Source organism: Perissodus microlepis, chromosome 7, assembly GCF_051167445.1.
Source record: "Perissodus microlepis isolate ML-2025 ecotype Zambia chromosome 7, ASM5116744v1, whole genome shotgun sequence".
Taxonomy (NCBI): domain Eukaryota; kingdom Metazoa; phylum Chordata; class Actinopteri; order Cichliformes; family Cichlidae; genus Perissodus; species Perissodus microlepis.
Genome location: NC_140467.1, coordinates 25,611,494 through 25,626,607, shown reverse-complemented (window position 1 = coordinate 25,626,607; position 15,114 = coordinate 25,611,494). Strand labels below are relative to the sequence as shown.

At 38.7% G+C, this 15,114-nt stretch overlaps 2 protein-coding genes and 2 non-coding genes across 4 annotated transcripts; 1 reads left to right on the top strand and 3 right to left on the bottom strand.

Moving 5' to 3' along the window:
* The first annotated feature begins 2,095 nt into the window (after positions 1 to 2,095).
* Positions 2,096 to 4,493, top strand: LOC146383175 (niq CART3-like). Its single transcript, XM_084934379.1, has 3 exons — positions 2,096 to 2,318; positions 3,736 to 3,819; positions 4,251 to 4,493. The coding sequence occupies exons 1-3, from the start codon at positions 2,202 to 2,204 to the stop codon at positions 4,356 to 4,358; spliced, it is 309 nt and encodes a 102-aa protein (XP_084790505.1). The 5' UTR covers positions 2,096 to 2,201; the 3' UTR covers positions 4,359 to 4,493.
* A 1,204-nt stretch (positions 4,494 to 5,697) lies between these two features.
* Positions 5,698 to 13,778, bottom strand: LOC146383172 (small ribosomal subunit protein eS17). The gene is made up of 4 exons (XM_084934378.1): positions 13,621 to 13,778; positions 12,468 to 12,573; positions 8,358 to 8,423; positions 5,698 to 5,819 (listed from the first exon to the last, which is right to left on the bottom strand). Exons 1-4 carry the CDS (start codon positions 13,776 to 13,778, stop codon positions 5,742 to 5,744), a joined length of 408 nt encoding a protein of 135 aa, XP_084790504.1. The 3' UTR covers positions 5,698 to 5,741.
* LOC146383174 (small nucleolar RNA SNORA71) lies at positions 5,901 to 6,030 on the bottom strand. The gene has a single exon (XR_014800924.1). It is a non-coding gene; the product is annotated as a small nucleolar RNA SNORA71 (small nucleolar RNA).
* On the bottom strand, positions 13,432 to 13,561 carry LOC146383173 (small nucleolar RNA SNORA71). Its single transcript, XR_014800925.1, has one exon. It is a non-coding gene; the product is annotated as a small nucleolar RNA SNORA71 (small nucleolar RNA).
* Positions 13,779 to 15,114: the final 1,336 nt, after the last annotated feature.

The window sequence follows — 15,114 nt, the reverse complement described above, 5'->3', positions numbered from 1 at the left end:
GTTCTGACATAAACGGTAGTAACCAGACCGAAAAGCAGCGCACATTTCGGTGCTTTATTTCGGTGCTTTTTTTCCCTGAGCTGTGATACACTTTAGATTCTAGCCAATCATCTTACGTTTCCGAGGATAGTAGGCAGGTCCAGGTACGTACGCTCTTTTAGAGCAGAGCTACAGATTAAAAATGCCCAAGGAGGACCGGTCAAATGTATGGCTGTACTTCACAGCAAAATATGCAAACTCAGCAGCCTGCAACAAGTGCTTTAAGGTGATACTGTGATACTGTCAAAGGAGGTAACACCTCAAATCCGATGAAACACCTGGCGACGCATAGCGTTCTTTTTAAAAGCCGAGAAATGCGCCGTATTTGATAGCTTGCTGCGAGACCTCACTCCGTGCACATCTACTGCGGGTGGGTTGCCAGTTATCGGACCCGGAGCAACATCCCCCAAAAACCCGAAGAATAGAGTCCTGGCCCCTAGCCCTGCCAGTGTAGCAGAAATGATGACGGATGATGATGGCAGCAGCAGCCGTTCTTCTCTGCGTGAGTAGCGTAATGTTGTTCGTGTGTAATTTACGTTGAGTAGGCTAACCACGTTATTACATTAATGCATGTAATGTGAACTAGCAAACATCATCATAGCTACATGCGGCTGTCTTCTTGTTTGATGGCAGATGCTCCCTTCACCCTGGCCAAAAAGGCTAAAATGACCAAAGAAAAAGTGGAAAACAGTTAAACATGAGAGGTTTTTGGATAAAGTTTGTGTTTTTTCCATTGTTTAAGCACTGCTTCCAGCCGAGAGTGATACCATATATGCCCCATAGCTGCAGAAAAGGCTAACATTGTTATCTTTTTACATAAAAACAGCTGAACATGAGAGGTTTTTGGACAAAGTTGGTGTTCTCCATTCTTTAAGCACCGGTTTGAGCACCGTTTAAGCACCGGCACCGTTTCAAAAGTACCGGTTTGGCACCGGTATCGGATAAAACCTAAACGATACCCATCCCTAGTCTTAACTGTAGGTCAGCCTCCAATCTTCATTTTACTTTTAAAAATTCTTGAAAGAGTAGCTGTAAAACAGCTATCTGATCATCCGCAGATGAAAATAGTTTATCTGAAGAGATGGAGTCATGTTTCAGAGCTCATCATTACAAATGACCTTTTTATGGCCTCTGACAGTGGACTGTTTTTTCTGCTCCTTCTGCTAGACTTTAGTGCAGCATTCAATACTACTGACCACAATATGTTATTACAGAGATTAGAGCATGCCATAGATACTGAAATTACTACACTGGAGTGGTTTGAATCATATCTGTCTAACAGACTCCAATCCAATTCAAAATCATTCTGATTCGGCACTATATAAATAAAAATGAATTGAATTGAATTAACTACAAGTGCCTTAGTATCTCACAAGCCACTCGGAAACATGATAAAAATTCATGAAGGTTAGTCACGTCCAAATATCTAAAAGAAGTGCTGAGTGGTCAGCTGAAGTGCAGGAATATGATCCAAGCCATCAACGCATACGCCCTACCTGTCATCTGATACCCAGCAGGAGTGATAAACTCGTTACAGGAGTAGACAGATACCACTGATGTCAAGACACAAACACTACTCACATTGAACTGAGACCTCCACCCTCAGTCCAGCATCCTGAAAGTAATTCATGATAACAAAAGGAGCAAAATTTTCACACAGGGCCAGGTGGGTTTAGAAAGCTTGTTTCCTTTAATAAATGGCATTACTATTTAAAATAATTTTGTATGTGCTTGGGTTATCTTTGTCTAATATTCAAATTTGTTTGCAAATACTCATGTAATACCTAATATGCCATAATGAGATAGCTGTTCTTTCGTTTTTTGTTTTTTTGAAAATGACAACAACAAATAAAAAAAATAAGGAAAGGCAAAAAAAAGTAAGATGTCTTCATCAGTGATGTTTAGAAGTTCTTATAAATACTACATTTTTCAGTGCTGTATTTTAATCTTCTTCTGATAAAAGCTTTGCTGAAAGCAACAGGAGTGAACCAGTCAGGGTCTTTGCTTTGTGCGTCATACCTGGAAGGGGCGGAGCTGTTTTTCTAAAGATCCCGCGCTCTGCCGAACATGCAGAGAGTGCGTGAGAAACGCCTGGAGGAAGTAAGAGGCAACTGCGACTGTTGGAAAATTCAACACTGCGCTTTCTTTGCTGTGTTTTTAAAATGTGGGCACGAGCTGTGTTGTGCGCGGTGCTACTATCTGCGCTGTGTCCAGCGGGGAAGACGGAAGCCGAGAGGGACGAGAGAGAAGTGCAGGACTACCACAACTCCAACAGACTGGTAAATCCGAGTGTGGAATATTTACAATATCTAATATTTTAATACACACACACACACATAAAGGTATTTTGTGATGAAAAGCGGGTTCATACGCTTTGCTTTAATAAAAGTTATATTTCTTTGGATATGATCTGAAATTTCTTCTGTTTAAGTATTTAACATATATACCTCTTCCAAATGTATGCTGGACAAACTTCTTATGCAGAACTGAACCTGCAGTATCAAAATAAAAGCACTCATTCTGTAGTGAAATCTCCATTAGTGTCAGCTTTTTTGATCAAATTTTGGAAACTGTAATAATAATAGGTGGCTAATGTTTTTCATTGCAACAATGAATTTGTAAAATGTAAATAAATTAGTAACTATTTGTTAATTGATGTATAACATTTCTGGTGCATTATGAAGATTTGCTTATTTTTGTGTTTGACTGATTTGATTGCTCAGAGTTAAGAGGACATTTTCAGCATGAAAAGTATAAATGTATGAGGGTTTTGTTTTTTCATTCAATTAATCAAACAATAAATGAACATCAGATTAGTCAATAATGAAAATTAACCCAAAACATCTTCAGTTAATCTATTTATATTGGCACCAAACTCATAAAAGCTGTCAGGTTCCATGTTCTTCAGTGACACAGCGCAGCATGGTGATTTAAATTGGTTCAAATCTGATTCATCTCTTCTGTACTGAGTTTGCGCTTCAGCTTTCCCCAAAGTACAAAGATATGCATGTTAAATTAATTGGCTATTTGAAATTGGCAATTGATGTGAGATAGACAAAGTGCTTGAAGTGTATAGAAAAGTGTAAATCTCTATATGAATGTATGGGGGGGGGGGGGGGGGGGGGGGATTTGTATGAATTTAGCAGATTATTAAAAAGCTGTTACTGCATTTCAAACCAGATGTCATATCAAACAGAAAAATGTAATCCTATAGATCTGGCTGCCTAATTAGTCCACTCAATATCCTTTAGTTCCTATAATTGTACTGCTTCTAAGGCAGTACAATTCTAAAAACATGAGCCATAAGACAAGTCAGTAATGAGAAATATGTGGAATATTTTTTGCAAGAAATACTGACAACAGATGTAATTTATGTACTCATTTTCCTCAATTAAAATACTCTTGTTTGAAATATGTTCTAAACAGAAAGGTGACAAAGTGAGTGTCAAGCTGGAGACTTTTTTAATTCTTGTCTTCTTTTGCCTAAATTCAGTTAATACAATTGCTTATTGTTAGTTTTATTATTGGCAAATTGATGTTTAAAGCCTCTGTCATAGATGGAGCAATGCTGTTGGACAGAAAATGACAGAATGGCTGGATGACAGTGACTGATGCACTAAAGTGTTCTCCTATGTTTCCAGGCTTAATTTTGACCACACATCAGCTTCACATCTGTTGTATTTTTGTTTTTCTCAGCTTGGCGCGCTGCATGAAGTGCTGGAGAGACTGCAAACCAAGAGAATTAATCCCTGGGAGAAGAAGTATGGACAGGTCCCCTCTGTGAGTCACTGACACTATACTCTGATTTAACACTTGTGACGAAAAATGTTTAAAACATTTATAATTTCTCCAAAAGTGTACAAAATTCTAAACCTCAGTGTGAAGGTGCTCAAGAATAAAGGTATAACAAAAATGCAAAAATGTAATGAAAAAAATCAAAAACAGCAACAGTGCACCAAAGCTGAAGCAGCATTTTACTGTTTTAATGATTAAAGTTATGATTCCCTCTGGAAAAGTGCTTTTCTCGGCATCAGAGATCGTCCTTGCTGTGCCTTTCATTTTTTTTCTGAGAGCAGTTATGAATGACTTCTTTTGGACTGCAAGAAGGTATAAATTAGCAGAATGGTTGTGTTAACGTCTTAGTGATACTTTGTGAATTTTCATTCCATGAAGTCCAGAGTTTGATATTAAAAAGTTATTTGTGTTCACAGTGTGATCTTGGGGAATACTGTGCCATCAGGAAAGGATCTCGGATTGGGAAGATGTGCGACTGCCCCCGAGGAGCTTTCTGCAACTTCTTCCTCCTTAAGTGCTTATGAGCAAATTAAATCATGTCACAAAAGTCTATTTTAAATTGTAGATTTAACCTTTAGAATGGAATGAATCCTTTGTCAATTTTTATGTGAAAACATTTTTGTGCTGCATTAAAGGTGTTTTATCTTGCTTTTAAAAAATTTGTAGAGGGTTTTTTTTTTTTAAATAAAGTACACAGACCTTCTCATAGGTTTACATACATTGCAAGATGTGTACCGTTCTTGTAAAATTCTGACTAATCAGGCAAAAGACAGGAACCCTGTTCAAGCTTGCAGTCCTTGTATCAACACACATATGTAGCATAAATGTAGCCTTTTGGGATCTGTGAGAAGTCATATTTCCTCTGATGATAAAAGCCAGAGTCTTGACAAAAAGTGTTGAGGTAATGTAATTTCAAACTATTAATGTTAAACTTAATGAGAAAAAGTCGATCGTAGCACAAACAAAGCAGAAAAATCTTTGGATATCTTTTCACCGTGTGTTTGTGATATAAACGTTTGACTTGCTTTTCTGCAGGTCCTTTGACAGTTATTCATTTTCCAGTCTCCTAACAGTGATGCCATCATGATTATGGTTATGGTCACCATCAGGCTTAGAAGACACACAGCTATGCAAAATTTTCATTACCTATTTTTTCCCTCTTTTGTCTAAAGCAGCTGTTTTCAGCCTGTATTGTTTTTACGTTTTTCCTACTATTTTTTGTAAAATCAGCTGCTCTGCTGCCAGTAGACTTTACCCTGTTTGTGATTGTCAGACAGACCCACACTCACACACAGAGCATAAGGCTTTAAATTGTGGCAGCACAGCAATCCTTTTCCAAAATCAGTACCTGCGAAATTACAAGTTTATAAACTTACCTTTAATACTATCAGGACAAACGTAAAGTTATCATGACTTAAAAAGGCTACATCAAATTATGTAACACATAAATATAACAGATTCGATGAAGTTTAAAAAAAAAAAAGGCAATCCACCACAATTTGACAGGAAGCAGCACCTGATCAATCAGAACTATTATTTGTTAGTAAATGTAGAATGGGCTGTTTATTAAAAATGACTTTCAATTGTGTGTCAAAACAATGAAATCAAAGGACAAACATGTTCCTAATATTAAGCAGCCTTGTGTGGCCTCTTCTGTTCTTCCACATAATTACTGGCATGACTCAGTTTAAACGCATCAAATTTACAAACATAATTGTATTTTCAGCCAATAATTGATGGGGTTTATTTAGTTTCACCCAACCGGTCCTACACTTATGAGAAAAGGATAACTTAACACCTCAAGTTTGGAGAGGGAAAACACATAAAACGGATGTCCACAAATCATCAGTCCTACAGCAGAGCTCTTTGTCCCAAATGGATTTTATTGGGAAGATACTGTACAGAGCTTAGACTCCTCGGGGCTGCTTGAAGTTCATGCCGACAGTAGGTTGGGTGACCTGCAGGTTGGACAGGCTGCCAAAATCCTGAGGGACATAAACAAGACACTGGTTTAAGAACTGATCTGAAAGGAGGTGACTGCAACTCAATATCAACTCAATACTCAATGTCTGAGAGCACCAGGGTCTGACAGGAACAGACAGTCCTGCAAACACAGGGAAGGCTCACATGTTTATATGCCTGTAGTTAATAAATGACCTGGCAACAAAGGCGCCATGATCACCTTTCGATACAGGCTCAAGGGAAATGCAAAAGCAACAGCAAAGTTACACAGCTAGCTGTCTGTGTCTTCTTAATGGAACGGTCCTTCAAATATTTTGTCCTGCTGTGTAGCACGACTACCCGACTGGTTTGTACTTCAGCTGTGGTGAGTACATTTATATTCACTTATTACCAGGCATGTGTGGCTGCACCAGCATAAACACTCATGGTTTTGTTTTTTTTTAATGCTGTGTCCTGAAATAAATGCGTGATGTGAAGGTTTTAATATAGTGATGTTAAAAAAAAAAATGGGTGGGGGATCTAAATACATCACATGAACAACAACACACTTGACAAAAACTGCCAAAATCAGTGTGTGAAAAACTAAGTACACCCCCCATGATTCCCGTAGCTTGTATTAACACCTTTAGGAGCATTTTGGGTCACTCTTCATTACAACATCGCTTTAGTTCAGAGGATTGTGAGCATTCATCTCCACCCAACTATTTTAACGTGCTCCCAAATTGTTTCAATCAGGTTGAGGTTTGAACTTTGACTAGGCCATAGTTCCCTTCTTTTGCTGCATCTCTGTTGGAGATTTGCCCCTGTCCCGTTTCCTGACCAAAGCTGATCATTTTGATATACAGAGTACAACAAGACGTCCTGTGGCTGCAAAAGCAGCTCATATAACTGGTCTCCTCTGTCCATGGGGCGTAGTTTTAGAAGTGCCGTGGTTTATCAAAGCCAAGTAAAGGCATTTGTTGATAAATGACCAAAAAGATAAATCACTACCTTCATCTCTGTTACACATTTACCGATTTATTTCAGCATCGTGTAATTATTTGTCTTCAAACAACAGGCCTAACACAGTTCCCTTGTACATTTTAAGTAGTAATACTATTTTTACTTCATAACAGTGAAAAACTTAGTTAAAATTATTTAACATGAACACTTAAATTTATCATGTAAATGCCAGATTTAGCCAGAGAGACTAATTTTCATCTGCAGTCCCTGGAAGGTTGATGGTGTTTACCGACAGAACAGAACATTTGTCCTGGAAATCCTTCAGTATTTTTTAATTATACTGCTATCAATTTTAACATTTACATGCTATCTGAGGCCCGTGGAATCTAAGGTGCAGGGTTTGTTTGGTTTTTCAGTTTATCTGAACACTGCATTGTCTGACATTGGGCTGAATTTGCTGGGGTGTCCACTCCCAAGAAGGTCGGCAACTGTCTTGAATTAGAAACCGCTTTAGTTACCAAATATATGTACACGTGCATGGAATTGGATTTGGGCTATTTCTTTGCCTGTAGTGTACATAACAGAGCAGACAACAGCACATATAGCATACTTATATGTTTAAAAAAAAGAGAAAAAAAACATGTTGTCCCATTATCTAATTTTTTTTCTGTCTACGACATTTCAAAACAAGTTTTACGGGCATGCTGCACTTTACTTTGACTCTCTGGTTTGAGTGGCTGTTTTTAAAAGCTCCCTTCTTGCTGCTGAAATCGGACCATTACAAGCTCAGGTTGATTCTAGTAAAATCCTTTACCTGGAAATTCTGCCATTTAAAAGCTGAACACAGGGACAGAAGCAAATATGTCCCAACAAACTGATTTCAGACATTTAAATGCTTCTGTGCTTTAAATAAAATCTTCTGGTTTAAAAAAGCCTGAACAGCAACCTCCACTCTGACAGTAACACTGGTTACACAACAACTGCCAGTTTTAATGAAACACTAAAATGGATCAAAGTTTTCTGAAGTTTTCAAACCCTCTGGTTCCTCTGAAGGCGATGCGTGACCTCCCTTGATGTTGCTTGATGAGATGTGCCTTCCTACAACTCCTCTCTAGAACTACACAAACTTTTTCTAAAGAGCTCCACTGGCTGGATAAGATTCAGCACTCAAACTCCATTAACTCCAACCATTTTTTTTATTTACCAACTCAAGACCAATTGCTCTGTTATCATTAACAAGATTAGATGCCTGTGCCTGATCTAAGTCATTCCACCATTAAACATCTAACAAATCAGCTTCTTATTTCTGTCATTACCTTTGTGAGCCTGTTGCTTTTACATCTTTTTATTTTCATTTGTAGTTGGAACAGCCCTTTAATTCTAAGATTTATGTCTGATCACATAATTTTTCAGTAGTTTTTTTGTGTTTAAAAGGCAAAAAAAAAAAAATAGCATAACACGGCACACAGAGGATTCAATTTGGGAGAGGATTTGTTTACTGTATAACAGAACCTTGATTTTAATTAGTTAATACATTGACCGCTAAGCCCCAGCAGAGTAAGAGGAAAGTAAGTACCGCAAAAACTGTACTTGTTCTGTCCTGTTACAGAAAGACTTACCAGCAGCTTCAGCATCTCCTTGGTGTCGGGATCAACTTCAATCAGCTCCTGGTCCAAAGCAGACACCTGGACAGATAAACACACAGGAATCACATTAGCCATTATCTCACACCTCAGTTATTTCCACAGTTACAAAGTAACACCATATTATTTAGTTTACTTATATCCATCTGCTGTGTTTAAAAAAAATTGTACGAGTGCACAAAAAGAACAGAAAGTCCTTCAAAACTCAAGAAAATTTGTATGTGTTGTTTTTTTCTGCATTGTGAATGACCTGCCAACTAGGGCTGCCACAAACGATTATTTTGATAGTCGACTAGTCACCGATTATTTTTGCGATTAGTCGACTAATCAGATCATCATCCATTGGACGTAAAACGTACAGCTTATTGCACCAGCAGCATCTGCTCTTATATAACTATCATTAGCTTACAGCTTTAAGTGTTTAAGGTATGTGCTAACTAAAAATAAAGACAAGATGATAGTTTATTAAATTTTAATGAAATTTGCAGATTGTTTCGGTGAAGTTTAATAAACTCCTTGCTATCTAAAATATAACAGGACACCGGAGTATATTCTTGATATTTATATATTCACTTCTGATGATCAGCTGTCTGCTTGACGTTTATTCAGCTGTGTAAAAACTATAACTTTAATCTCAGCCAAACAGATTTACTCAGGAACAAATAAAATACTAAAAAAACAATAACATTTTTAAGTTATCTAAGTGACTTATACATCATGTTTAAGCTGAGTAGCGAAAGACGGCGGTGGGTTTGAAAACGATTTGCCGGGAGTCCGGTGTTCTCACGGCTCTAGTGAGCTTTGCCCCCGGCTCGCTATCGAGCTAGTGGGTAACAGACGTCTCCGAAAACGTCGGAGCGCTTTTGAAAATATGTGGTATCTTGATAAACTGAGCAGATATTTGAGGTTTACACAGCTACATTCTCGCCTGAAAATATGTTAAACGTTTATTTTGTGACCCAGAAAGAATAATAAGAGTAATATTAAAACTAACTAGCTGCTGCCATTGTTGGAAACTGAGCTGGGTCGCGCTATGAATTCTGGGACACAGTTTCTTCTTCTTCGGGGTTTAACGGCAGCTGTCATCCTTGTACATGCAGTGCTGCCATCTTCTGTTTCAGTCCGTTATTACACTCTTAAATCCTACTACTTATTCCTGCGTCTTTTGGGATCTTACAAAGCTTCAAACGACGAGTCGACTATTAAATCAGTCGTCGACGATTTTGATAGTCGACGTAATCGTGACTAGTCGACTAATCGTGGCAGCCCTACTGCCAACAGACCATAATCACAAAACAATTGGTAGAAAGAAAGGTGTTCGGTTCAGGCAGACTACCAGGACACAAAAAACACACATAACAGGCACAATTTGGTTTGATGTGTCCAAAAGCCGCATCATGGCTGGACACTCGACTAGGGCTGCTCAATTAATCGAATTTTAATCACGATTACGATCTGGGCTTTCAACGATCATTAAAAATGACTGAGCCGATTATTAGCCCCTCCCTCGTGCTTTACTCTCGCGCTGCTCCATGTGGCAAATCGAGCGCACCTCTCTGCATTTCGAACACGCGTCACAACAATTAAGAGGACCCGAGGGAAGCTCGGAAAGCTAAGCAGAAGTTATTTGGAGAGGAGAGTGACTGCCGTTGGTTGAAAAGAGAGGTAAAAAAAAACTTCAGTGGTGTGGAAACATTATGGGTTGGCGGAGTCAGACGTGGATCAAGTAGACATAGTGTGTAAACTTTGCTACGGTGTCGTAGCTGCACCACAGAGCAACACTGCAAAGTTCACTAAACATAGATGTTTACATTTTTCATTTATTTTTTATATTGCAAACATTTGCACTGTTATCAGTATTTGCACACTATTTTATATTATTTTTTGACAATCTTTAAAGTCATTATTCAATAAATTGTTATTGTTAAATAAATATCGTCAAATAATCGAGATTATCATTTTTGCCATAATCGAGCAGTCCTACACTCGACTGTTCCAGCTCCTGACCATGTTTGAGATCTGAGATCACCTGTGGATAAACTGGTTGAAGTAAACACTCACAAATATATAGCTCTGTCTTGCAGCCAGTAACAAAATGTATGAAGCCAGTGGTACAAAACTACAGTTTTATTCAAATTTGCAACGTAGATGCACGCATACTGAAATATTGGCACACTACAATGCAGACTTTTTTTATTTGACTTTTTTTAAAAATTTATTTTCTACTTTGTACATTCTCTGCTATTACTCTGCTCTTTTACTGTTAAGCTCAACTATTTCTCCAATAGATGAAACAAATCAAAACCCAAACGACAGATGGAGTGAAGATACTTTATAATCCTAATCAAATGTTAATGGGTAAAAAGGAAATCAAAAGCTTCAAACACAAACGGATAGGGATGGTATAAAACATGGATGTAGATTCCAGGATAGGGAAGATTAAGCCAGTGTGGAAATATCGCCAACCTGCATTCTATCTGAAAGCCACCAGATGGCATAAGCTGTGGTTGCAAAGAGACTCCAGATTCTATAGAATTCTTTTATCTTGGCCTCTGTCCTGTCCTGTTGTCCTGTCCTGGTCTTTCAAGTGTCTTTCTTTTACTGCCTTCAACAGGCATCATTACATATGTCTTGAAAAATGTTTGTTCAGAAATTAGAATAATTGTATTACTCTAGAGTGATTGTTGCAAACAGACTGAATTTAAGTGCCAATTTGATTCGCACAATCCAAAACTGATTCCATCTTATTGCCATTTTATCCCCATCTTGATGCACTAATATTCCTTCGAAAACAGAACCTGACTGGGAGTGATCTCAGACCTGATAATATTTTTAAAGGGACCAATTCAAAGGCAGGAAAATCACGAGTTGATTGGTCATGGTCACAATAATTATGGTTGTGCCGTAGTTTCCAACCACTGTTATCCCTAGTGCAACTGTAGCCCTACAGGCTTGTGGGATGAGTTTTGTGCAGCATGTTGAGGTGCCTGGAACAATAATTGAGATCCATCATACAGTTTACATGCAACACATTAATATTTATAAATGTGAAACATTTTGATGTTTTACACAATTAAATGTCAAATTTAGAAATCCATGACTTTAAAAGTGCAAATAAACTGATCTTCAGAAAAATGTGACTTATTAAAATGTACTCATTCCACTCCTTTACCCAAAATAACATCCAAGCTTTTGCTTTATTTCTTAACATTTGTTTAAAAAAATAAATGTACCAAATTTGCCAAAAGAAAAGAAGTTTACCAAGGTAAACTGGAGCAGTTGGAATTATAACGACAGTCATGTAACACTACAGCAATATTTTTTTTTAAAAAAAGTCAGTGGTTCCCCTCAAAGCTGTGTATTTGTAGTTTTAATTGTGAAGACTTAGCACAATTTAACCCCACATTTCACAATAACAAAAATTGTTTCAAAAACACTCTTAAAAACAGACTTATGTTTTAGGCTAATAATGCACAGATTTGGCTATTATTCTGTGGCTGACCCATTTAATCAATCACATAAGCTACCAGACCTCAGTATCAATGGCCTGCTGATGCACTCTTGATGCTTTTCAACTCTATATTGCAGCAAATAAATCCACACATTCACAAATAAAAATAATGGGGACAAACAGTGATCTGTGCACTCTGCTGACAGCCGTGCGACTATAATGTGTTGATGGACGATACAATCTTCATCTGTATGTAAAATGAAAATTACTGATGCAGCAATTTAGCCATTCATTCTTCACTTTTTATCTAGTTGTAAATTGCTGTAATATTATTGTATGATTACAATAGACTTGCCCAGCACATGAACCCTGTAGTACCATGTACGTTTAATTACGTGACCACTTGTGGATCAGGCTCAAACTTCAGTCAACAATCAGCAGATCGTTCAGCACCTCTCACCACAACATTTACAAACACATCTATTGCAAAATTAGAAAAAGATACAACAGGAACTATCATACTAATGGTCCCAGTGGTTCCAGTAGCATGCTACCAGAATCAACAAGTTTTACAAGAGCAGATTCACTGCTTTTACCCGGTCTGGTATAACCAACACAGTGATGCATTCACTGACCTCTGGTACATAGTTGTCTCTCCTCTCTCTCTCTTCCTCCTGCAGTTTGATGGAGATTCCTCTGACCGGACCCCTCTGAATCCTCTTCATCAGATGTGTTACATACCTACAAGTGGAGCAACGCACACAAAGTTGTCATCACATGGAATTGTCATGATAATACCATAGAAATTTGTACATATTATAGAAATGTCATGTAGGGACATGGTTACTATAGCAACACCATATGTTAAGGTTCCCAAATGCATGCAACATCGAGACAAGCCTGGGCTTGTCTGAGACCAGGAGCCAGGTGCCAAGGCACCAGTATACCCTCCATACTGGTTGCTTTGCTGCCGCAACATCATTACACAGTCACTTCTATTTGTGCCATATAAGCACTGATATAGAAAGAGAAGAAATCAAAACCAGAAGCAAAGACACTGCCCAGTGTTTTTTTCCCCTCCCACAAACTCAGGTTTTCAAACTGTGCAACATCTCCCTCATATATCTGTGAATCTCTACGCTTCTGTAGTGAATACCATTAAATTAAAAATGGCGGTAAAAACGGACACGATCATATCCTAGTGTCTTCAATCCGGCTGCAGCAGCCGCGGTGCAACACGCCAGGCTACAAAAATTGAGAACTGTAGATGGTGTACGACACAAAAACGGCAGCCCACACCAGCAGTTATGACCTTTTTTTTTTTTGCACGTGGTGAGCATACAAACATCACCAGTCTCTGATGACGCATTTTCATGAAATACCACTATAATTTTGAGGCTTTTTAACCCACCTCTAATATAAAAACACTGATGGTTTTGGAGTGTGTTTTGGTAAAAAAGTGACTTAAAAAAATGATGAAATAAATAAACTCTGCTGAGAACTCAGATTCCACACCACAGACCTTCCATCAATATCTGCCTACTTAACAGAAAAATGTATTTATTTAATTAATGTCTACCATCCCAGGAATTGTTTGCGTGTCTTAGAGCACCAGGGTCTGATAGGAATTGGCAGTCCTTCAAACACGGGAAAGGCTCAAAGGTTTATCTTCCTGTAATTTTTTAATGACCAGGCAACATAGACGCCATGATCACCTTTCGATACAGGGTGGCAGATAAGCAAGACAAATTTGTGGTTGTGGGCTCCACTTTGCAATAGACAACTCACCCAGCGATCTTGTTGCGGAGCTTCTTGCTGGGGATGATGGCTATTTCTTCGCACACCCTCTTGTTGGTGTGGAAGTCATTTCCCAGCCGGGTGTAGTATTTTTCAATGATGACCCTGGCAGCCTTTTTCACCGTCTTGGTCCTGACTCGTCCCTGCATGAAGAGAACAAGTGTTTACTCGTTACTCCTAGCATTTGGGTAAACTATCGGAACAGTCATTCTGGCACCATTTCTTTGAAAAACATCCGTTTGCCACCATGAGTGGAATCTAAATCCTATTTTAGGCCTGGCCAATCTGCAGGCAACTCCCTACCTGCAGGCTGACCAGGTCAAAGCTGTGGCTGTCCTTGATGTTATATGGCTGATTTTGCACACAACCTCCATTTCCATCATCTTGGACTGTACCAGGCAATGCTAGTCCTTGTTCTGCTCTGCAACGTCAGTGAGCTCAGTGTAGAAGCACATTAAGCAGTTTTCCTCCTGCTGCAGGTTCTGGCTGGAGCGGTCCTCCTGATCACAGTGGGTCTCCTGCACAGCAGAACAAGGACTAAAGGCATCAGCTGCAGCCCAAAATGGTAGAGTTGGAGTCCATCTGACTGGAAGATTACACTAAATGAACAAGCGGCTAAATGAATTCCTGGACCAATACACCGAAGACATAAAGAACCAATTTTACAAACAGGATGAAGAAGCCGAGGTAAACGTACCAACATCCCAAAGTAGTATTGAATTGAAGAAGGTTTGTGAATTATTATTATTGATAGCACCATCTATATTTGTTTCTTACAGCCTTATGTGAGCCTGTGCTAATTTTGTTAGTTTTATCTTGTTAATGTTTAATATTATACATTTTTGCCTCTGGGTTGCTCTAACTTCCTTGGAATAAAGTTTACCCTTAAACTTGTGTGTCAGACGTTGTTTTTAGATTAATGTGGTGAAGTTTTGTCGCGCCACATAACATCTTCAGTAGTCTGAAATCACTTGACCAAAGCACTGTGCGGCTGAAGACAAGCTCCCAACTAGATCAGGGACTGCAGCCTCCAGAGCAGCATTAGCTTCCTCAACGACACACAAGCTAACACCTGAGTTGGCCATCAAGCTAAGGTGAGCTATACTTTTCGGCAATTTAACCATTTTAACGGTTCGTGAACAAACAAATACCGCCTAGGTTGTTCTGTCAGTCCTCTCGATATTAACCGATAAAAACCCGAACAAGCACCGCGGCTCATTCAGCCGGTCGCTCCGTCAGCAGCAGCGTTACAGAAGCGCCGATAAAAAGTCGCGTTCGTATCATCTAACGTCAATACAGCGGCCACAAGGAAAGATTATTGATCTGCTGCTTATTGGTAAGGTTAAACGGAATACAAAACATTTTAAACGACAGGATTAGAATAGATAGTGTAGGTAGTCATATATAAAACACCCACCATGTTGGATCGGCCCTGGTAAAAGAGAACAAGCACACTTCCGGTGGAAGCTTGAACCCTCGGGCGGA

What these genes read in the sequence shown, in the direction of transcription:
- LOC146383175 (XM_084934379.1), top strand. Translation starts at nt 2,202, where the DNA reads ATGTGGGCACGAGCTGTGTTGTGCGCGGTGCTACTATCTGCGCTGTGT. An exon ending in ACCACAACTCCAACAGACTG is followed by an intron (nt 2,319 to 3,735) that starts GTAAATCCGAGT and finishes TGTTTTTCTCAG; the next exon opens with CTTGGCGCGCTGCATGAAGT. An exon ending in AGTATGGACAGGTCCCCTCT is followed by an intron (nt 3,820 to 4,250) that starts GTGAGTCACTGA and finishes TTGTGTTCACAG; the next exon opens with TGTGATCTTGGGGAATACTG.
- LOC146383172 (XM_084934378.1), bottom strand. Translation starts at nt 13,778, where the DNA reads ATGCAGGGACGAGTCAGGACCAAGACGGTGAAAAAGGCTGCCAGGGTC. An exon ending in CTCCGCAACAAGATCGCTGG is followed by an intron (nt 12,574 to 13,620) that starts GTGAGTTGTCTA and finishes CTCCACTTGTAG; the next exon opens with GTATGTAACACATCTGATGA. An exon ending in GAGACAACTATGTACCAGAG is followed by an intron (nt 8,424 to 12,467) that starts GTCAGTGAATGC and finishes TTATCTGTCCAG; the next exon opens with GTGTCTGCTTTGGACCAGGA.